This window comes from Athene noctua, chromosome 2 (genome assembly GCF_965140245.1).
Source record: "Athene noctua chromosome 2, bAthNoc1.hap1.1, whole genome shotgun sequence".
Taxonomy (NCBI): domain Eukaryota; kingdom Metazoa; phylum Chordata; class Aves; order Strigiformes; family Strigidae; genus Athene; species Athene noctua.
In genome coordinates, this window is record NC_134038.1 from 15,859,595 (window position 1) to 15,882,615 (window position 23,021).

General features: G+C 47.1%; 1 protein-coding gene across 1 annotated transcript in view; it reads left to right on the forward strand.

The window, feature by feature from the left end:
• Window positions 1–529: 529 nt before the first annotated feature.
• Window positions 530–23,021, forward strand: part of EXT1 (exostosin glycosyltransferase 1) — a 181,669-nt gene continuing 159,177 nt past the window's right edge. Inside the window, exon 1 of the mRNA XM_074898508.1 lies at window positions 530–1,774. Within this exon, the coding sequence (XP_074754609.1) occupies window positions 822–1,774 (953 nt within the window). The 5' untranslated portion in view covers window positions 530–821. The remainder of the gene's footprint in view (window positions 1,775–23,021) is intronic.

A 23,021-nucleotide genomic window follows, 5' to 3' on the forward strand; every position in this document is an offset into this window, starting at 1 on the left:
CCCCGGACGTGACGCCCCGCCAATGGGGGCGCGGGGCTGCGTGGCTGGATGAGGTCAGCGCGGCGGGGCCGGGGCGGGGGCGGCGCGCGGGGGGCCGGGTGAGGCGGGGGTCGCAGCCCGCGGGCGGGCAGGGCAGGGCAGGGCGGGCAGCGCGCGGGGCTCTGCGGCCGCCGCCCGCTGCTGCCGCGGCCGGGGGGGCGGGGAAGGGGGGAGGGGCGAGGAGGAGGAGGAGGAGGAGGAGAGGGAGGAGGGTCCTCGCCGCCGCCGCCGCTCCGTCCCGGGGGCCATTCAGCGGGAGCGCGGCGAGGAGCGAGCGGCGCCGGGGCCGGGCGGGGGGCGCCGGGCCATGCAGGGCTTCGTCAGGCTGCGGCGCGACGGCCGCGGGCTGTGAGCCGGCGGGGCCGGGCTGGGTTGGGCCAGGCCGGGCCGGGCTGGGCTGGGCTGGCGCGGGGAGGGGAGGGGCGGGCGGGAGCGTGGCGGAGGAGAGGGCAGGCAGCGGCGGGAAGGCGGGAGCGGGGCTGCCCCGGTGCCCGCCCCGCGCGGGGGGCCGGCCCCTGAGTGCATGCGGGGCGCCCCGCCGGGCCGCCGCCGGCCCGCCGCCGCCCGCCGCCCCTGAGAGACCGGCGGGGAGAAAGTTGCGGCGGTCGCCCACATGCGCGGCCCCGGCCGGCGGCTTGGGGAACGGCGCCGAGCGGAGGTGGGCGAAGAGAGTTTGAAGCGCTCGCCGGCGGGAAGATGGCGGAGCGGAGCTGAGAGCGGCGCCCGGCGAGCTCGGGCCGCCCCCGCCTTCCTCCGCAGCCCCCCGGACCCCCGCCGGACACATGCAGGCCAAAAAACGCTACCTGACGCTGCTCTCCGCCGGCACCTGTCTCGCCCTGCTGCTCTACCTGGGAGGCGTGCGGCTGCGGGCGGCCCGGCACTCGCCGCCCGGTAGCCGGCATGGCCCGCCCCCGCGCCCCGGCGCCGAGCGGCCCTGGCCCCGCTTCCCCGACGCCCTGCGGCCCTTCGCGCCCGCCGAGCGGCCGGGCCCCGAGGGCGGCGGCGGGCGCGTCTCCCCCCGGCAGCGGCGGGACGCCAGCGCCGGCCTCTACCGCGGGCGCCGCTGCCGCATGGAGTCCTGCTTCGACTTCGGCCAGTGCCGGAAAAACGGCTTCAAGGTCTACGTGTACCCGCAGCAGAAAGGGGAGAAGATCGCCGAGAGCTACCAGAACGTCCTGGCCGCCATCGAGGGCTCCCGCTTCTACACCTCCGACCCCGGGCAGGCCTGCCTCTTCGTCCTCAGCCTGGACACGCTGGACCGGGACCAGCTCTCCCCCCAGTACGTGCACAACCTCCGCTCCAAGGTGCAGAGCCTCCACCTGTGGAACAACGGCAGAAACCACCTGATTTTTAATTTATACTCCGGCACCTGGCCCGACTACACCGAGGATGTGGGGTTCGACATCGGCCAGGCCATGCTGGCCAAAGCCAGCATCAGTACTGAAAACTTTAGACCCAACTTTGACGTTTCTATCCCGCTCTTTTCTAAGGATCATCCTAGGACAGGAGGGGAGAAGGGATTTTTGAGGTTTAACACCATCCCTCCTCTCAGGAAGTACATGTTGGTATTCAAGGGGAAAAGGTACCTGACGGGGATAGGGTCAGACACCAGGAATGCCTTATATCACGTCCATAACGGAGAGGATGTTGTCCTCCTGACCACCTGCAAGCATGGCAAAGACTGGCAAAAGCACAAGGATTCGCGCTGCGATCGAGACAACGCCGAATACGAGAAGTAAGTGAGCGGCGCCCCTTGCCCGTGCGTGCGTCCCCAGGGCCGTGCCGGCACACCCGGCCCCGCAGGCGGCCCGGCCGCCGGGCAGATGGGAGCAGATGTGTGCAGATGTGTGCCGAGGCGCTGGCGGCGGCCAGAGGGAAGTCGCGATCTCTGCTTCGGGCGGGTCGGTGGCTCCTCCGGTGCCCCGCGGTGCTGCCGGCTGCCTCGGCGCTGCCTGGGCCGGGGGAGCCGGCGGGGAGGCGCTGAAGGGCGGCGCGGCCACCCGCGGCCGTGGCGTTGTTCGCCCCGGGGACCGACGACCTGCATCCGCAGCCCTTTTGGCTTCGCAGACGCGGCCAGCGGCAGAGATGCTGCTGGAGGATGCCCCGGTATCTGGCGCTGCCCTTCGCCCCTCCCCGGCGCCGCTTAGGGTCGATGTCCTTTGCCTTCCCTGCCCCGAGATCAACTTTGTACGAGTCCGCAGCCCCTCTCAGTGCGTGCGTGAGCCTGGCTCCCGCCCCGTGGGTTAGTTGCCGAGGGTGGTTGCTGGGATGCTGTCTCCAAAAAAAGCCCTGCCCGGCTCCTGCCCGGTGTCTGTGTATCTCCACAAACGAGGCAGTAACTCGCCTTGCCGTCTTTTTCCTCTGTTCGGACCGGCACAGCATCAGTAAGGAAAGGAGGAAAAAGAAACGCTCACTGGGTTCGCGTCCTGTGTCTGAGTTTCTGATTTTCACATGTGAGAGGATACAGTGGCGGTGCGAGCACAGCATATGTTTTCTGTGAATGCTTGTTTTCTCGACTTCCCCCGATTTTTATTTTTATTTGTTGGTAATGTTACCGTGTAGCCAAATTTTGCGTCGCTGTGGTGCTGCCCTTGTCTTCCAGTCTGCTTTTCAGGTTTGTATATATAGCTGCTGGGAAAATCGCTTCCTGGGAATTACCTCCAGCGCTGCGATGCTGACTAAGCCGTGTGCAACTGATTAGTTCATTTAAATGCCGACCACCACTACGTTTGCTGCAGAGTAGCTGTCTGTATGTGAAGTTTTTAGCATGAGAATGTTTCCCATGTAGCAGCAGTTAGACGCTGAATTAAAACAGACCAGCCGTATGGCGCTGAGTAGCGTGCGGCGGAGCTGCACTGAGCTGCCAACGGCTGGAGGGGTTTGCGATGCACAGAGGAACGTGGGTGGGAAAATACTCCTGGAGAGCAGTCAGGAAGAAACTACGGTGGCATTAAAGCTGATCAAAATTTCCAGCTGGCTGCCTGTTTCTCTACCGAAACTGTCCACGGGGGGGTTGGGAGAGACTGGGAAGGTCAGCACCGCAACACCAGGAAGCCTGCCTTGCCTGGGCAAACTCTGCTCGCCCTCCGGTTACTGTAAATTGCCGCAGAGGGGAGGAAACAACAGTGCAAATACTTGGTGGACTTTTAGTCCCATTCGCTTTCAGAAAACTGATGGGCGAGTGGAGAAACGATGCACAGGGGGAAGCAATACAGCAGCGGTACCGAGTGAGCAGTTATTAAGTTACGATTGTGTTCTTTGTGCCCCGAGTGTCCCTTTGGCTCCTGATAGGGAATATTTTTGGAGGGGGAAAGGAGGGACACCTGACAATTGTAGCCTTGCAGGCTGCGCTGACTTTTGGCATAGATCTCAGCAGCTGGAGGTGATTTACATGTAGGAAAAGTCCTGCCTATTTGCTGTGACCTACAGCATGTGTGCAGTTGAATTGTCATACAAACAAACATACCCACCCATGGTTTGATGTCAGTAGGTTCATATTCATTTTTTTTACAGCTATGCCATTTGGTCTAATAAAAGATAGACCTCTCCCTGTAAGTTCTCCCCCTCCTAAAGTGTCTTTGCCACTTATTTTGTAGCAAGGGCTGTGTGTAACAACCTTCAGGGGATTATGGAAGCACGAGCCCAACTGGTACACCATACTATTCATACAAAACCCATACTTGCTGCTAAGATGCGGCCATGTCTGGGGTGGTGTATGGGGACTTCAGCATTCGCTGCAATGCTGCTGTTAAAGACAGGAAGTAAAAAAAGATGATTACAAGAAAATAAGATTACTCCTGAGAACTGAGGCAGTCTGAATCTGTGGTCGGGCCACTAAGGTGAACGGGCTCGCTCTGGCGAACAACTGCAAGTGCTGAAGCTCTTTAACCGGGCATCTTAGCTGAACGAGCGCACCTGCCAGAGCTTGCCGCTGCCCCTTCGCACTTCTGCTTCGGTGCTGATTCGCAGCAAAGTATGCCATCTGCTGATCTCCCAGCACTGCGTCCTGCGGTGGCCTGCGTTCTCTGTCTCTCCTGTGCAAATACAGACCACGCCTGGTGCTCTGCTCCCTTTAATAAAATCCGACAAGGTCACATCCCCAGGGTAGGGTAACTGCAGCCAGCCGGTTGAAATGCTTCCGTGCTGATGTGTAACCCAGGTGTGAAAGCTGTGGGAGGGACTCTGCTATTCACCCCACCTAAAGCGCCATCCGATCAAGAATGAGGCTGTAGTGCTTGGGAAAGAAATGCCTCTAAATGTAGCTGGGCCTTGAAAACTGCACGTGGGGTTTTTTGGGCTTGGATTTAACATTGTGTCCTCGAGGTTTTAATCAAAAAGAAGAAAAAAATGCATTATCCAGGATATGTATATTTGTGTGTCCATGTAGAGTTGAGAAAGTTGTGCATTGTTGTCTTCTGTGCCGGTTTTTTCATCCTCTGCTGTGACACTTAGGTTCTTTTACTTTGTGTGAACGACAGGAGCACTGGTGCCCTGCCCATGCAGAGCTGGCCCCGAGGTACTGGTCCTTGCCAGTGTAAAATACGAATGACTAGCTCTAGGCAGAGACCTTGCCAAGCCAGGTAAATTAGGTGACCAGATTTCAAATCTCATGTCAGCAGGGTGGTATTGTTACGTTGTGTTACGCTTGGTGTCAGTGCACATTGCAAGTTAGTTGTGAAGGGGTTTCATCTACGGTGCAACATTCGGTGTTGGGTTCAAACAAGGCCCACTTGTCCGCAGGATGCTTTGTTTCCTCTCTAGGAGATTGAAAAAGCTAAGAAAGGTGACTTCCTGACCTGTGGAAAAATATGTAGTGTCTTATTTCATTTGCGGAAAGGAGGGACGGGCATGTGCGCATTTGACTCTCCTTCCCTGAATTGTACTGAAAGATCCGTCTGTATGTTACAGCTAATTAATTTGCATCCCAGTTATGCATCTCAGCAGATAAAGCTGATGCAGACTAAAATGAATTGCATTATCATGATCAGACTACTAGCAAACAGGATATAAAGGAAGACAAAGAAAACCCCTGGTTTCTTTATAATGTCCTTGACTGTCAAAATTGGCCTTTGTTACCCAGCTAGGATAGCTGGGCTGCCTGAATTTCTCCACAGTAGGATTTCACTGTCAAGCTTTCCTTTTCTCAAAGGGTTAAGCGAATAAACAGTGCTGCTGCTGAAGTTTGAAGACAGCCTCTTAAATATTTAATGACAGTCTAAATATATACATATGTACAATGTGTTTTAAACAAAGGCGTAATTCATGTACAGGCTTAACTGGTTCCAAATAATTACTTTTTGGAAGGTAATATAAATGACTGTGGATACCGAAAGAAATGGAGGAATGTGATGTTCTAGTAAAGCCAGATGCAGAGAAGAGATTCACACCAAAATGGGGATCTTTCTAGGAAAGTAAATATTGTTATTTATGGTGTATCCTCTGGGCAGGGACAAGCCTGCCCTTGGAAGATGGAGAGAGTGACAGTATCCAAAAACATGAGGTCTCGTCTAAAGCTCATTCGGGGAGGATTTTTGCCTACATCTGCGCAGGTTAGCTGAAGTTAACGATGGTAATGAAACGAAGGGGTAAAACAAATAATGAACGGGTTTGAAGAGAGTAGAATGGAGAAGGGGAAATGAGCAAAAAATGTATTTTTTGAGAAACACAGACTTATGCGGGAGGACAACTAGTGTAGCGAGATGATCTTTATAGACTTAAGCTTTTTGATCAGTCAGTGCTCAAAAAGCTTGCGTTATCAAGACTGAGCCAAGAAAGGCAGGCAAAACACACGGGACCTCATGAGGTGGGATGAGTTCTGTGTGAGAAGGTTGGAGGCGTGCGGTTGAGGAGGAGCCTATGGAAGGACCTACCCGGGGCTGCTGGGTGTTGGCAGAAGAGGGAGAGAGCAACAGCATGCTGCCTGCTTATGCCTGTGATACATCTCTGCAGGGAACACAGAAGTGTTGAGCAGGGTTGTGTATGTACTTTTACAGGTAAAAATACCCAGCTGTATGTTTTCATTGGTCTCTGGTACCTGGTAGGTTTACCTGGTGTGCACTCTACTGGTGGAAGGTGTGTCAATCATGGCTGAACCTCCTACCCATGAAAATGCTGTCCTGTGCAAAGGTTGCAGTCGTGCGATAAGCACAGAATGAGAAGAAGAGCAACTTTTAGTTTCGGTTCCTTCCCACCAGGAATAAAATACACATATAAAAAAAGAAGCGGGTGATTTAGACGCAAGAGATGACTTTGCCACTCACAAGACCAGCACAAAAACATGAAGTAAGGCTGTGGCATGCATATGCGTGTATGTGCATGTTTTGAAGGGCAAAATTCTTGTATTTTCAGCATACTTAGCTTCAGTGTATTGTATTTAAATATAAATGCCACACTTAATCACTTACTGATTTATTTTTGGAATTATTTAAAAGCCTTCACAGGTTAGCTCCTTTGCAACTATTTAGGACAGGGCTGAAGAAATCACCCAGGTTCAGGGTGGCTGTTGTCCGGGACGTCTGAACTGAGATGAGCACCAGTCGGTGCATCGTGCGTATCACCAGCCTGCTCTGGGAGCTTGGATGAAACTCAAGAACTCCTGAGAGAGCTTGGGCATTTTCCCAGAGTATTTTGGCTCCTGCAGAGACCTATCCCCACCAGACTGCTTTTTTATTTTAATATCAGTTTTCAAGAAACGGGAAATTTGCCTGTTTAACAGTGCATTTATTCCAAAATGCAGTCATCAGGTAAATAACAAACCTTTAACGTACATCTGAGAAGTACAGGATTTGCTCTATCATGTTCTTCCTCCTGCTCCGTGTATGTATTGCAGAGTGTCTTTAGGTGCCTGTCGATGCTGATTTAATGCAGGTAGTGCCCTTAGGGGTGTAGGAGCTTTCACCTGGGAGGCTCTGGGCTGATACTCTGGCAGGAGCTGGGAGCAGGGGCGACAAGATCATCCCTGAGCTCACAGCCAGCGGCGCAGTCCTCGGCCTGGCCACTTGCACCAGGCTCTTCCATCTTGGAAAAGGGGTGGAAGAGGGTGGACGCATGTGCATGAGCATGTTTCCTTGTGTGAGCGGTGCCGAGTGCCGCAGCGTGTCTGGCCGGGTGTGTAGGGTCAGGCACTGGCAGAGGAGCCCACCCTGCCCGCAGGCCTTAAACCAGGCGCCCTCCTAACCTCAAGTAATTAAGTTTTCTTGTGGGGTGAGTTATTGTTATAATTGCTTGCCCTAGGCTTTTCTGTGTCTTTTCTGTGAAGCATCTCATACGAGGATCTGTGGTGACAAAGCATTACAGTAGATGGCTGATCTGGTCCAGAGCAGGCGTTTTCTGTATGCAGAAACATAGGTGAAAGCTGCTTTCACAGCCAGAGGGGCTCTGCTTTTATTTTTCCTGCCTAGGAAAATTGTTCTAGGATAATTTATTGATAAATAATAGTCACTGAAGAGACACTCGACAATAGTGTCGACCAAAAAAATTATCCGACTCATCATTTTAATTTTAAGCTGAATTAATCCTGAAATAGGTGGTCTGAAGGGTTTGTTCAACTGAGATCAGAACTAAGCTAAAAGTAATGTTTCCAGCTACCCATTTGAGCAAGATTAAGCTCTGCCGTGCCCTCAGCAAGAAGGCAGTGCTGAGCATCCTCTAGTGCCCCTGCCTTCTCGCCCTCCCTGCCTGGGCATTTCACAGGGCAAACCCTGACTTGTGTAGGACTTCTTGTAGCAGCCTAAGGTGAGCTTCACTGAAGCTGCTCCTCAGGGAGAGGGATGGATGAATTTGGAGTTTTCTTGGGGGCTTGCATGCTGCTGCCTGCTGCTCCCTGCTGCATTGAGAGTGTTCACAGCCGTAGACCTCTTTGCATCTGTGCAGCTCTGAAGTGGTGCGTCTCCCCGAGAGGATGGGATTGAATGAGAGGAGGTTCAGCTCAAGACAAACCTAAGTGAAAAAAGACTACTGGTTTAACTCTGCTGGAAATAATCCTTTTGCCCCACATATAGCCCTGGAACAGCCCACTGGAAAGTAAACAGGCAGCCGCTTTCAGGAGAGGGAGGTAAATGAATCTGGTCAGCACGAAGCACTTATTTACTCAACAGATGTGAGTCAAGAGAATGTGCTGTAATCTGATGATTTCTGGAGTATTATCTGTGATTGTTTTCCCTTTCTCTCTGCAGGGTTTCTTTCAGAAAATCCACAGAGTTTTGTGGTCTTGGGTAAACAAACTGTTTTGATAACCAAAGGAAAATAATCCGTAGGTACGTAAATAACTGTCTGGTCTGTGAAAGGAGTTAAATGTGTTCCGTGCTGCTAAGGTGACTGATTTCTCAAGGACTTGACTATAACTAGATGATGGTGCAAGATACATACTCCTGTCCCATTTCGTATGGAGATTAGTTCAGCGTGTGGGCATGTGTGAGTATAACTTCAGGTTATATTTAAGGTTCTGCAGCTTTCCACATTGCCAAGTATTTTGGGACATATAGGTTTCAAAACCTTCTCATGGTTTACACTGAGCAGTAGATATGTTTCGTCTCTTCTGTTCATCCAGCTATGCTGTGCTTTTACATAAGGTTTTGTGTTGCTCTCTTTTAATCCAAATTTCAGGAGGAAACAGGACATATCATTGCTGCCTGGGCCTTAATTTAGGAGCCACCACAGTCAGCTGGAGGGAGCGTCAATGCTATGTAATGCCGCTACAACCCATCCTCCATCTCTGGAGCAGTCAGGGAGGGTGCTGGGGCAAGAGGGGCCTGCAGAACTGGGCATGCACAGCAGCGATTAAAAATTCAGCTCAGAGGATGGTGGGAATCATTATTTCTTCCACTTACAGAACAAATTATAATTTATAACTGTTGACACCTGTGCATCGGAAGAAACCGAAGAGTGTGCTTAGAGCAGTCCCTGTCCTGGTGTTGCAGCATGGGTGCCAGGGGGCCTGGGGCGTGGTTTGGAAGCAGTGAGATGGGAACAGCATGCTGTGGTGGTGCAGGAGAAACTAGTTTAAGGAATGAATTCCAAATAAGAATAAGAGAGGAGATTCGTTTCACATGAGAAGAAGGAAATAATGTTTTAAGAAATAAAGGCCCTATCTCAGTAAAATGTTGTGCCTAACTGCTTTGCTAGGAAACAACTGGTGTGAGTGCTGCCAGGCTGATGGCTTTCCAAATGCAATCTGACTTCCTAAAATGTTACCATTTCTTAGAATAAATTTAAGCCAGTCAAAGGGGTTAGGCCTCCTCAGTAACAGGAGAAAGAAGATGCCATTTTCTTTAAATAACTTGTGTTTTCCCTGGTTATCTCTCCTACCACCTCTTGCTGAGATTTAACCTCAGGTTTTCAGGGGGTGTAGTGCTGTCTCCCCAGCAGAGATGCAGATAGGTTGCTAAGCGGGTGTTCTCTGAAAGGTGGTAGAGTTGGGGTGTTTGTGTTGGCTAAATCAGGCTCCCATTTCATATTCCAGTCATACAGACTTCTCTGCGCTCTGCAGTCCCTGGTTGAAGTGTGGTGCTGGCAGGGCTGTTTCAGGAGCTCCAGCCTTCTCGTGCCTGTAGCACATATGGTCTTGGGACTGCAGTCCAGTGTCCATGGTTGCCACTGGCCACCATGGTTGTTTCCATATGGCTTTAAAATGAGGAAGAATGCTTTGCTTTCCCTAAGCATTTTTGGGGGTTACTTTAGTGCTTTGCAATGTTTTAGAGAAAGTGCTATGTAAAATTGGAATATTATTCATTAGTATTTTCTCTATCCCCTTCTTGGGAAGCATCAGTGAGTGTAGGTCTAAATTGTGACTTTCTGATAAAAGTGGTCAGAAGTAGGATAAAGCAGCTCTTCTCTGTGTGTATGGGTAGGGGGAAATCCCCACAAAAGTTTTTTTTTTGGTTTGACACTTGTCCTAGGTCAGGATACGTGATCTTGTTTGGTATACGAGCCTTTTAACCCTCCTTGCTTCACTCAGATGCTGCCAAAGGCCACCAGTTTTCCAGGCGCTGAAGTGCTGCAGTTTCTGATCACTCCTCCAAGGGCTCTCATGGTACAGTTAGAAAATTCAGTAAAGCTCTTCTGCCTTAAGTTGACTTTTTTCCCCGTGATGGTTTCTAGTCCAGAAATACATGAAAATGAAATAATTCCCGGGTTCGTAAGTGAATTTCCCGTTCGTTCACTTTTTTCCCCTCTAATATACTCTTTGTGTTTGTGAATGAAACAGAATTAGGGCTAATTTAGTTGATTGGCTGCAAAACAAAAGTATTCAATGCTAAGAATGGGAAATGAGAAGGCCTTTCTGAAATGTTACTTCTTTGCATAATTGTAATAGATTATAATTATGCAGTCGGGTGTTTAGCAGTGGATTTGCTGTAAACACAGTCATGGGAGATGTCTCCTCACTCACTTGTGTCACTTCGAGTCCCAGTGCAGTCCTGTCGATGGCTGTATCAGCATCTCTAACAACATTTTCTCTTCGGGCAGGACGGTGTGTTACAGAAAATGCTATATCCAGTTTCCCTCCCAGCTCCTCCCACAAAATTACCGCTGGTCGATATGGCCATGTCAGACTGTTGACACAAATCAATAAGATCAATCATTCTTCAGCTCCTAAACAAAATTGAGAATGCGTTGCTGACGGGCTGCGCGTAGCAATGCTGGCAGCGATTCCTAATGGAAAATGCATACTGTAACGTTTGCAAAGTGTATGTGGTGGACCCTGTCCCACTAATAATTAGTTTTCCAGGGCTGTAAAAGGAGCATGGTATAAATCATTTCCTACAACTGCAGTATGTGTTATGACCCCTACAGCCGTCAGGCTGTTGGAGAACGTCACCTGCCCAACAACAGTGTCAGAGAGGGGCGAGTGTGGCAGTTTGGTTACTAATCCTGATTTTCTTAATTCTAGAAGATCTGACTTCTGATACTGTTTTTTGCCCTGCAAATAACTGCAGACATTGCAATACTGGAATTCCTGGTGCAATCAGGTGGTTCAGTCTGTAACTGCCGAAAGCCCGTAAAAATTGTAGTTGCTGTAGTCTGCAAGAACAAAATCAGAGACTGCTTCTAAAAATCAGAACCGTTATCTGAAGGGAAGGACAAATCTTTGTTTATGATGTCTGAATTTATATCTCTGAAGGCTTGTTTGGGTGTGTCTGCTCTTAGACTTAGCTGCTTCAGGAAGATAAACACATAAATGTTTCATCTCCTTGATTTGCCACCAACCATTGTGCTGGGTGCTAGCAGATTTTTCTTTTAATTAAACATAATTTATCTAATCCTAATGGGAAACATAATTATAGGATTTATTTTTTTTAATACTGTGATTTCAGAATTACTTTGTAAAGAAGAGTAACATTTCCCCCTTAAAGGCAGTTTTAAAACGAGGAAACAAAATAAAAAACCAAAATACACTTTGCTAAAAGTAATAAATCTCAGACAAGAAGTGGAAAAAAAAAAAAAAGCATCTGATATGTTGGAGCTGCAGTAAAGCTGAAAATTAATGATCAGTAAGTTGGTGCTGCAAGAGAGTGAATGCATTATGTATTTGAGGAGACGCCTATAGCTTATTAAATGTCAGCAAATTTTAGCATAAGCAGTAGAAAACCCTGATCAGAAAATCTAAAATGGTGCAACCTGCAGTTGGAAGATCCAGTGCCACAGAGGATGTGGAACCATATGTATAGTTGAAACATAAGAAAGTGCTTTGCAAGATCAGGGTCTGAAATTGCATGCTAAACTCCCTTAGTTTCTGATCGGAGGGATTTAAATGCTTCAGTAAGGCATGACTGTAGTCTCAGGGAGGGATTTATTGTACTGTAAAACCTTTGCACGAGGAGGAATGTATGACTGTTTAAAATAATTTAAAACAAATAACATCCCTTCACCCTCCTACTCTCTCATGCTTTTTTCCTAAAACCAAAAGGTAAGGCTACTACTTGAATTGTAATGGAATAATATATCAAGTGAGTGATCACATCAGGCATGGACACTTACCAAATCACAGTGAGATAACTGTGAATAACTCTCTAGTTTCAACAATTTGCATGGCCATTAACAATTGATGGGTTTCCCTTAGAACCGCATTATCTGTGGCAGCGGGATCTATTCCCGTGCACTGTTCCTGCATACTAAGTGCCAGAGAAATTCTCAAAAGTGAGGGTAATAAAAAAATCTGATAGCTGCAAGGTGAATGAAGCAGGTAGGAATTTCAAGGCTACATTTTTTGAAGGGGGGGAAATATTTCAGGTGATCATGCCTTTTCATAACTGCTCTCCCCCTTTCCCTGCCCATTTTTTTAACTACAGTTCTGCAAGTTTTAATTCAAACTGATATTAGGTTTTTCTTCACCGCTTGGCATCGTCTCAGGCTTGATGTTCGGTCTGGCATGTAGATCAGTTTAAGCAAGATTTTAAAATAAGTTTTGTTTTAGTTTTGAATTGGACATGTGTCTTGAGGAGCTTTTATATATTATTTGACAAAAGCTAAAACCAGTGCTAAATTTAGCAGTGCTAGATTGCTGGGTGGCTCTTTCATAGGAGTGATTTTGAGCAGGTGTCAAAGATGTGCTTTCCTTATGAGAATCATGCCTCCATTTTAATAAACATGCGACATGTCCCTTGTTTCTAGTGCTTTCATCTCTGGCTGACAGCATGTCAGATCTTTCCAGATTCCTCCATCAAGTTGCCTTTTCCAGCCCCAAATCTCTTTTCTCTCTCTGTCTCTCCTCTTTCTTGCCCTCTTCCCTCTCCCCCTTTCTTTTCATGGTGCTGCTGTTGTGGCAAGATTAAAGCAACTGAGTGATGCGGTGGCAGGGAAAGCTCAGATAATCAAAGTGTGCAAGCCGCTGGAGCTGTGTGAAGGCAGGTGGGTGACGCATCAAAGCTAGTGGGTACGGGTGCTTGCTGGTCTCGCCTCTCCTTGTAAATGACCCCGCTGCCATAAACAGAGTTCCTGGGGTTAATTTGTGAGCTCACACATACACAAATGCAATTGCTTTGCTATGCCCTTCCCGAAATTTAATTGCAGAGAAGGGTAATAAAGTCTTAGCTTTGTTCTTTGGAAGAGGGCTTCTGTAGACATGGTGTGTTAGGAAATAAGTACCTGAGGTGTTGATAGGGGGAGGTGGTTGTTCACCTTCAGCTGAGAACAGCCCAGCACCTTATTGTCCCATCTGCCTGTAAATGCAATTTCTGGGTTGTTGTAGGTAGGACGAGGAAAACTGGAAGATCTGAGCTGTGCCTGGTTGCCCCTGGCTGGACCTCACATGGGCAGAGAACCAGCATGTTTGTCTTGGCCAGAGCACCCATGGGCTGGGCAGGCAGCCCCCCTCGCCCCGCCACATGCAGGTGCTGCTCCCCAAGCTCCGCATCTAGTGTGAGAGCTTCAGGGGCCCTCAGCTCAGGGGAAGCCCCAAATCCCCAGCTCATCTCTAAACTGTCTGTGCATGTCTCTTGGTGTGGAGCTAACCATGGGGCTGGCTATTCTCTCAGCTGCTGCCTCTGCCCATGTTGCTCTCTCCCCAAACCCTGCTTTGTCTTTGCCGTGGAGCTTGAAGGTCTGGACGGACTTGTGCAAGGGGATCCTGGTCCTTGTCTTATCTGTTTGCTCTGAAGGTGTCAAAATCATTGCACTTGCACCTGCCATGTTTCACAGGACTCTCCTTCACTGCCCCCAGCCTGCTGGTGTCCATTTTGGTTAGTGCTGCCAAGAACCAGCATTAACCAGAGGGGCCATTAAGACACACTTCTCTTGGCTCTGTGCATCAAAACATCAGTGAACTGCAATGAAAACAGGTTTTCACCTTTTGTTCTGTTAGCTATTTCTGGTGGCCTGTAATAATAGTCTTTTCTAGCAAAAAGGTTTTTTACTCTTCTTCTTAATGAAAAATCTTTCTGGCACAGGTCATACTAAAATAATTAATGGTGAGCTTGTCTGTGTTGTTTGGGTATAAAACTGGAGGTCTAAGGATTTAGAGATATGGGTGTGATCCCAAGTTGCCCTGTTGGTGTGGTTACAGGTTATAGCAATAGTTCTTATTTACTTTAACTTTAGTCTCAGAGTAACCATGTTTCACAGTAGTCAATGCACTGATTACTATAATTGCATTTTTGTGGTGCCGTTGTCTTATAATTAACTGACTGGGCTAATAAAGCATGGAATCTAATGAATATTTGTAAACAAACTTCATTAGGAAATAGGTTGAGGATATGCGCTGGTGGAAGATAATAGAGGAGACCCGTCCTCGATTTTGATAATTACAACAGATGGAAACCTGGAAATGAACAGCAGTGTGGAAACCGTCCACTGCTACTTACCTTGCATTTACTGCTGCACCTTGTCTTTAAAATCGCTCTTTCAAATAAATCTTTCTAGAAAAAGGCTCCCCACTGCAGTGAGATCCTGCATACACAATTTCAGTATCTTTTTTTTTTTTTTTTTCCAGAACATTAAAGCATTATCAGGCATGATGTTGAAAACAATGTAGGGCTGGTATCGGCCTTAAGTAAGAAGTGTCTATTGTCACCCCATGATTGGATCTTAATGCAATTAAAATGAAAAAGGAAACCACCATTGAAAATGAGAAATAGATTTCCTAGTGGTGCCTCTGGGGGGTGGATGGCTGACATCTGGTTGCGGGCTAGTTAGCTATGTTTTACTGTCCTTGAGGAACTGTATCCCATTTTTGCTGTTGTACTGGGTGTGCTTTGTGTGCCTCTCTCCGGTAATGTCCCCGAGTTTTAGATGTGTGTTCCTCACCTCAGGCCCCGGGGTCCAGTCCTGCACACTCTGTCAGGCTGTTTGGAAGCATGTAGTGTGAGTCTTAGTTAATAGTTGAAGGATCTGACCCATTTTGGATGGTTGCTTTCTTCTAAGGTTGCCAGAAATCCCTTTATACCTCCTTTACTTCTCTCCCTCCTTTTCCCATCTTTAAGCTGCTTGACTCTTAATTACAGTTTATCCTGGCTGAGAGTATGTGTGTATCTTTTAACACAAGAAGTATCATTAAATCCTGTCAGCTCCTCCTGCCCCGCTCCACCCCCCCCCCCCCTTTTTTTTTTTTTAGGCTTTTGGTTATCTGCGAAGTTCAATATTAATTTTTCAGGGAAATGCATATGTAAGGAGCCTTGCTTAGAGAGTACCATCCCTGAGAAATGGGCTTATGAGTGGCTGCTCTTGCAGTAGGAGCTAGCAGGGGAGAAGGTCTTTCAGCAGCTACAGTTCATGCATTTGTTTCCTACCTGCTGGTTTCAAACAGTATTAATTTTTATGCATTTATTGTGTTCAATTAAAAGCAGGGCTGCTTACAGCAGTGCTCGCAGAGATTCCTTCTCCTCCCCCCTCAAACGCAACAAATAGGCATCTGGTATTTGTTTTGTATAACACAATCCTCATAAAATGAAGAGTAATAAAACATAATTATCTGTAAAGGCTTGTTTTATAAGCCTAAGAATGAGCTCGTTTCTGCCCTGTTTTGGTCTATTTGTAAGATAAAGGATGCCTTTGTACGGTTTTAACCCTTCTCCAGATCAGTAAAGAATCGGTTATTATGGTGTTCTAAACCCTGGTGTGTAAGGTAGTGTGAGTGCATGCACAGGATGGCACTAGTGGATCTCTGGGGGTGGGGAAGAGGCTTTTTTGTGTTCCTTTTGGAAAATTTTCCCCTCCAGACAATGGGTTTTACATGAAAGCTTTGGTAAAGTAAGAGGGAGGAAAATCTGTGGGCTACACGAACAAGGTCAGCGTTTCTGAGCTGTGAGCCTTAAAGTTGGGCTTGAGCCCTTTCCGCGCACTGCTTTTCCTTGGCAGCGGGAAGGACGGTCATGTACGTCGACATTGGTGCTTGTGTGTGAGGGAGGACTCTGATTTGGTCCATGTTGCTTTTCTGACAGACCCTGACTGCTGACTTATCTTCATCTCTTTGGAGCGTTTCTGGCTTGATCCATTCAGTCTGGTCATCAGGATTCCCAGCACAGGATTCAGCAGTTTTGAAGAGCTAATTATACTCATTTCACCTTAGATTGCTGTTTGCTATTTGTTTGTAAGAGAGTATGCCTTTTTGCTTCCCTTGGGCTTGCTGTAACGCTGCAAAAGCCCTTCCCACCACCACAGGCTAGCAAGTTTTTTTCTGTGAAAAAGTGAACTAGATCATTTAAACCAATTAGATATTAAAAGTGAGATGCGTGAGTGGCTTATGACTGTTCTAAAGGTAAGGTGTAAAAACCAAATCCTTTTAGAAAATTCACTGCCTAAAGCTATTGTTTGTTTGTTTTTCTTTACAATAGTAATAAGTAAAAATCTACTTTTTTGTAATGAAAACTGTAGTGCTGCAGGGTACCTTCAACTCCAGCGTGCTTTGGAATACGTTTGCTTCGACTCTGTTCTTTCCACAATTAGGTGAAGTCATAGAAGAGGAAGTACAGCTTCATTCAGTTTTTATGTGAACTGTAACCTTCTCAAAAGCAGATATGACTTAGGTATTGCTTTCTTTCTGCAAGGTGAGCCTTGCAATTTTGAATCTTGATTAGCAGCTGCTTTTGTTCTTCCATGAGTGTTGGAAACAATGGGGTTGGGAGCGCATAACAAACCGCTAAATGATACCCTCACAGAGAGAGAAATCTACCCCTCTTGAAGGGCCTCACTCCCTGCATCTTTTGTTCTGCGAAGAGGCTGTGATGATGCAGCCCTGGGCACAGCAACCGGCTGCTGGGGCTTGGAGATGCACCCCCAGAAAGTCCCAGGCAGCAGCGGTGCCCGAGCCCAGCCATGTGCTGAGCTGCCGCTGCCGTGTGTTGGAGTCATTTCCTCGGAATACATTTTCCTTGAAATATGCTTTTCTTGTTATCTTATCTGAAAGATACGAGTGTAATCTGCACGTTGCTGGCTTTAGTTGTGTTAACAGCACTGTTGTGACTGCTCTGGGTCTTTAGCCAGCGGATGTCCAGCAGCAGCAGGTAAGGTATTAGGAGGCACCCGGCTGCCTTATGTGAGCTTACGTTATTTTTCATGGCCAGTAGCCTTTGATCTATTCAAATAGAAGCCTGCCCTCCTCCAGAGAAGCAGAGGATGGGTGCCAGATTGCAGGCTGATGTGTAAATGTGTCCTTTTGCAGCAAAGTCTCGTGTCACATGTGAGCTAAATGTGCCATGGATGCTAGAGGCTGCAGAGTCCAGCTACAAGTCCAATGATCAGAGATGTCTCACCCCCCACCCCCCCTATATGTTGCACTTAGTTTTTCATACAAGGTCTGAAATGCATCTTTCTTTGTTGTTTTTGTGTTGGTTTGTTTTTTGTTATTGTTTTTTTTTTTTTTTTTTTTCTGGAGTACTGCTTCTCTCATGTATAGAGTTGGGAGATATCTCCCTGGAAGGTCTACTGGTCCTTAATTAGTTAATGTCTGCAAAATGTTCTCAGACCAGAGTTGCTTTGCAGTCACAACAAATCTGTATTTAAAAGTTTGTGTAGCTTCTGAGTCAGACTTCTCATTTCTTCAGAATAAATGCGTTTCACTTTACCAGTCTAAATATGTGTGGAGGAAACAACCCCCTATAGCTGTTAGCTTCAGTTGTGCTATCAGTGTGACATGGTCTCATTATTTGTTCTTTCCCATTGTGTGCAGAGTGGTAGCATTGGGCGTATTTTCATTTAAATGTGACATAAAATGAAATCCTGCTATTTGCACACATTCTGTGGCACTTGTCTTCAAAGTATCTAGGCAACCTTTATGTAGATGACACTTTTAACTCAGACTCTTCCATCATTATGAGTGTGGTCCTGTGAAGAGAAGTAGGGTGAGAAAGGGAAGGAAGAAAGAGCTGGCTTGAACTCACTTTGGGTAGTTTGAGTCAATTGTGAGACTCTTTGTAAGAAGAAGTAAAATACACTGAAGATCTCTGCTCCTATACACTTAAACCCTCTAATTCAAACCATTCCATGTTTTTCCTTTGCACTTGGGCAGGTGGGGGCATCACCTAGCTCTACTGGAGCTGACAGTAGAGCTGCCAGGAAGGGAGTTTTTTAGGGCTTTTGCAATCTGACACCAAGTGGTGGACCTCCTTGCATGGTTCTCCAGGTTCAGGAGGATGAGAGCTCTACAATATCTGCCGCTGCAGCCCTGGGAGGTATGTGTGCTCAGGAGTCTTCTGAGTTCAGCTGTGCTTCCCAGAAAACAAGACCTGAATGGGAGGCTGAGACGACTTGAAGAGGAAGCCGCCATTGCACTGTTAGTTTGCTTTCAACCCCCCCAAGGAAGAAGTAAAGGTTACTCAGAGGAGATTCTTTGAATAAAGGCATGTCCATGGGGTTAGGTGTGACCACGACCCATCAACAGTTCAGATGGAGCAGGCATCACTACTGACTGCAGGGGTGTGATCTCCCGTTGGGAATTGGTCTCTGAAGCCAAAGCCACTCAGGTATGCTGCACAGGGAGCAACGTGGCCCCAGACTTTGTGGCAAGCTGGGTGTCATCTTTTAAAGCACTTCTGGCTTTGTTAGATCAAGTAGGTGTCCTCCAGATAGGAGACAGTGTCAGTATAAATGCCACATCATGTGCTGTAGCTGGTTTGGCAGCAATGTGATTTGTGTCCTTGCGCTTAATATTAGTTGAATTGGGGCTGCCAGATAATCGATAGTGTGCACATTAGTATTTAGGAGCACGTTGGTGGTGTAGGTCAGTATAGTTGGCCTGTGGTTTGGGTCAGAAAACTCATACTTTTTTGCATAACCCTGTTCAGCTGTGGTTTGACAGCAGTGGGGCTTGGTTATCTCGTTATCATCCCTTGAGGATGGGGGGCAGGCTTCATGTTCCCGGCCCATGGTGTGAGGTGGATGGTTACTGCCCCCCTTGCACTGGCACTGACGTCATTGTGATCCCACTGCTGGGATCTTAGTCCAGCTCCATGAGCTCGGTTGGCTCTCTGGCATGGGCTGATGTGTCTGAATGAACACCAATGAATGCAAGGAAGAAAGTGGGAATGTTTGAATGGGGCAGTTGTGGAAGACAGGGCATTACCTGAGTATCCCCAGCAGAGACCAGTTAAGCCTTGTGGGTCTGTTGTCCAGGTGTAGCAAAGCTGGACCTTGGTCTCCAGCAGCAGAGGGAAAGTTTTAGGAAAAATCCTTAGTGTTGATGAGCAGGTGCAGCCAGGATCAATTGTCTGCAGACCTTACAATCAATTAATTGCAATTAATTTAGTGTCACAACTTTTTACTTTAAATCTTTGGGCCAAGCCCATTGTAAGGGAAAGAAAACTTTTTTTTTCCTGTTGCTTTTAGATAGAGAAGCCTCTGTCTATTACTGGAGTCCTCTTTTAATGGCAGAGTTCAACGTATGACCAGACATTCCCTGCTGCTATGAAACACCTCACCTTGGTTGTCACCTATATGAACTGTGACTGATGTTTGTGTAACTCAGAACATCAAGCCCTGCATTTTCTTTAATTAGCCCATGGCTTTCTTGTGAAAACAACAAAACACGCCCCCACAGCCCCTCAACACATAGCATACACAAATTTTCTTTTGGCCCCCTTGCCCTGGCCTCGTGCTTTTCATTACATGCCATGTTCCCCGGCCAACTCTAAAAGGATGGGATGTTCAGAGGACTGATGTCAGAAGATTGGGACTGTGGTTTAGGGAGATAAAATACTGCGTGTCTGTGATTTACCTTTGCTGGGAGTTATTCCCTTGGGCTCTTGTTGCATTCATGGTGTCAGCCCAAATACCTGTGATGACAGCGGTGTCCTCCATGTGCAGCTAGTCTGGCTCAAATGAGGCCAAGCTGGCAGCAGGAGAGATGGGAGGCACCATACACCATTGTCACCCCAAGTGCTGGGTTTTGGAAGATACTGGCCCCAGGCAGCTCACCAAGGTTGCCCAGGAAGCCAGTGAAGAACAGAGAATGAAGCTCAGGCTTCACAGACTCCTGTTGCTGGTCCCCTTCCCCATGCTTGTGTCACTCCTCTGGTCTTTATCAATAGCTGAGCTTGGGTGTCTAGCAGTAGCAGGACAGTGAATGTAGCTTTTTCTTAGGGAGTGCTGAAAGGGAAAAGTTGGGAATGGCCTAGACTTAAATACTTAAATAGACTAATACTTAAAGTGTGGGGATTTCTGTGTTTGAATGCTCTGGGCAGTAAATGAAAGCTTCCTGTTGCAAGGCAAGACAACTATGTTTGCAGCGAGAGGTTGGTTTGGTTTTTTTATTGCTGTGCAGAACAGTGTGATTCCTTGTGAGACTTGTGGGGGCAGCGGGGAGGAATCGCATGCACTAAACTGAAAATCATACTGTAATTGGATACAGTGCATGGTGTTGCTAGTAATGTATACATAAATAGAGACTCCAGCACTCAGCTCTTCTGTGGAAGACAGGTCTTCTATATTTATCAGGTTTTGCTATTTTTGTAACATGCCATGTTACACTGTTGCTAAAAAAAAAAATCCATATTGGTTCTTAAGTATTATTGTTACCTCATTCTGAGATCAATTGTACCAGACCTTTCTCATTGACTCTGACCTCACTGTGTTTAAATAGCTGGAAATTACGAGTATTTCTTGTCTACAGGAGCATACACGTTTCTGTTGATAGTCTCCTTTTCTACAGGATTGCTTTCCTCTGCTTGGAGGAGGTTCTCCATTTCCTACTGAAGCTACCAGGAGCAGCTGCCACTATGGATTGATTCCCTATAGGAAGAGGATGAGAGTCTGCAAGGAGGACTTGCTAGGAGAGGTAGCGGGCGGCTCCTCAGCTCGCCCTGCAGCTTGCCAGGTTGCAGTGAAGCTGGCAGGGTCAATTAGCAGGCTAAGAAGTCTTTGGAGCCTAAAGAAATAGAATTTATACTTTCAAAACTGCACTCTTTTAAAATAGTACCTACCTTGTAAGAGAGTGAAAATAGTTTTTATTGTCTTAGACATAGCACCAAAGTAAAACAAAAGAAAAATCAGTCTGCTGTGCTGTGCAGTGTAGTAAGCAGAGCTGAGGGTTTTGTTTTCTCCAGATTTGTTTCAGTTGAGCAATTTTGCTGTACATTAGCTTCTTCATCTACAAGTTGGGATTACTTAATTTTTAGAAGTGCTTCATGATCCCCAGATTAAAGGTATCACATAAAGCTACTTCTGTTCCTAAATGGGGGGGTTTGGGTTAGCTTTTGGTAATATTTTACATGTATATGAAGCTGTGCTCCTGCATATGGAAAAAATAGCACGGGATGTTTCTGATTTCTTTTTTCAGGTGATGTTTTGTCTTTCTAAGGCTATGTACAGAGCCATTCATAAGTCATCTTCACGGTTACTTAGGAAATGGTGGAAGTCTAGATATTTTTATGGGGTTTAAACTTCCAGGCAGACTAGATATTTCAAATTAAGGGACTTAATTAACAGTAAGACAGGAAGAGAGTGTTTACTAAGTCTTATTATTGGTAGGCCAGCTACATATATAATCTTGACTTCATTTCTCTGCTAAAAAAAGCTAAAACCAATATCTTGGACCTCATGATTAATGACAGATTTGCCTGTAATGGCGATGGTGCTGGTAAGTATCCCAGTGAAGTGGTTATTTCTTTATTTGACTTCATGTCTGTAGGTTGGTCATGAAAGCTGAGATGGATATAGACTACTCTAATCTTGACTGTATGCTTAATTACAGGGCAGTAAGAGTCAAGCGGATAGTATTTCGGTAGTTGGTGTGGAGAATAAAGTGACATGGTAAACTAAGCCCTAGCAGTTCACTTGGGATGGTGCAGTGGGTTGTTATTACATTATGGTGGGAGAAGCTGCCAAGTGAATAATACTGTACAGTTAAGTGGGGCTGTTAATAGCATGGCTGAGCCAATTCATTAATGACAATGGTGTATTCTTGTATCTGCTTTCCCTTACAACTGCTGGGTGAAGAAACTAAGGGGAAACAAGACCAGTGGGAAGAAGGAAGGAGGAAAGGAGATTCCGAAGATCTGGTGCAGATGCAGTGACTTTCTTTAAGCCTTTGTTCCCTGAGTCATCTGAAGTGCAGCTGTTTCCCGGACGGGTTTTATGGAAACGTGGCAGTTTCAGACCAACGTGCTCCTGACAAAATATCTTCATGTAGATGCTGTTTCTGTGCATCTGCTTGTTTGTTGGGTTAGAAAGAAGTGGAGGGAAGGACGGAGTTACTTCTGTCAGGTGCTGGCTTCTGAGCAAAGGGGCTGAATCGAGGCAATGGGTGGCCTTTGGCAGAGGATATTCTCAGTTACTGGTGTTTTCACAGGCAAATAGCAGTAAACTGCAGGGCATTTGAGATAGAAAAATGCATAGACAAAGGTGCCATCTTTAGGGTTTCAGAGAGAAGCCAAAGTAAAGAGCTGAAAGCTGCAAATACTGCAGTATTTCCTTAAATATAAACAAAGCTGTTGTCTGACCCATTTCCGTTTATGATTATCAGTGTCTTTGTTAAAAATTAGTGTGTGGCTGGACCTTGTAATTTTTGGAGTTAAGGGAAGATGATAAAGAAGACCCTAAACCTGCTGTTAGGAAGTAGTAGCAGGAGTGCCTTAGAAAAAACCCGCACATTTTGTTTTAAGCAGTAAAATACACCCCTGTACTAGGTGGTATAGTCATAACCAAGGGTGTGAAGGTCTATGCTTCCCACTATTAAAAAAAAAAAAAAGGGCCTCTGGTGGAGCTGTGCCAGGCTGTGTTGAGATGGCCTCTGCCTTGCTGGGTGGCTCAGCTCTAGGGCTGGATGCGTACTGGGTGGCATGTCAGCTGGGCATCAAGAGAAAGGGTGAGCTTCAAGGAGATAAATGTTGTGTGTGAAAGCCCAAGGATGGAAGGAGATGGAGAACTAAGAGTTTGGAGAGCAGCAGTACATCTTTCAGTGCAACAGCTTTTTCTTCTCTCTCATCTGTTTCTTCCTGCATTCGCTAGAAGTAGGATTATGCTGGTTTGGTCTGGGTAGCGAGGAGGTGGGAAGGTTACTCTTCAGTTTTTAATGTGAGATGTAAACTGTAAACCACATGGGCAACCACATATTTGAA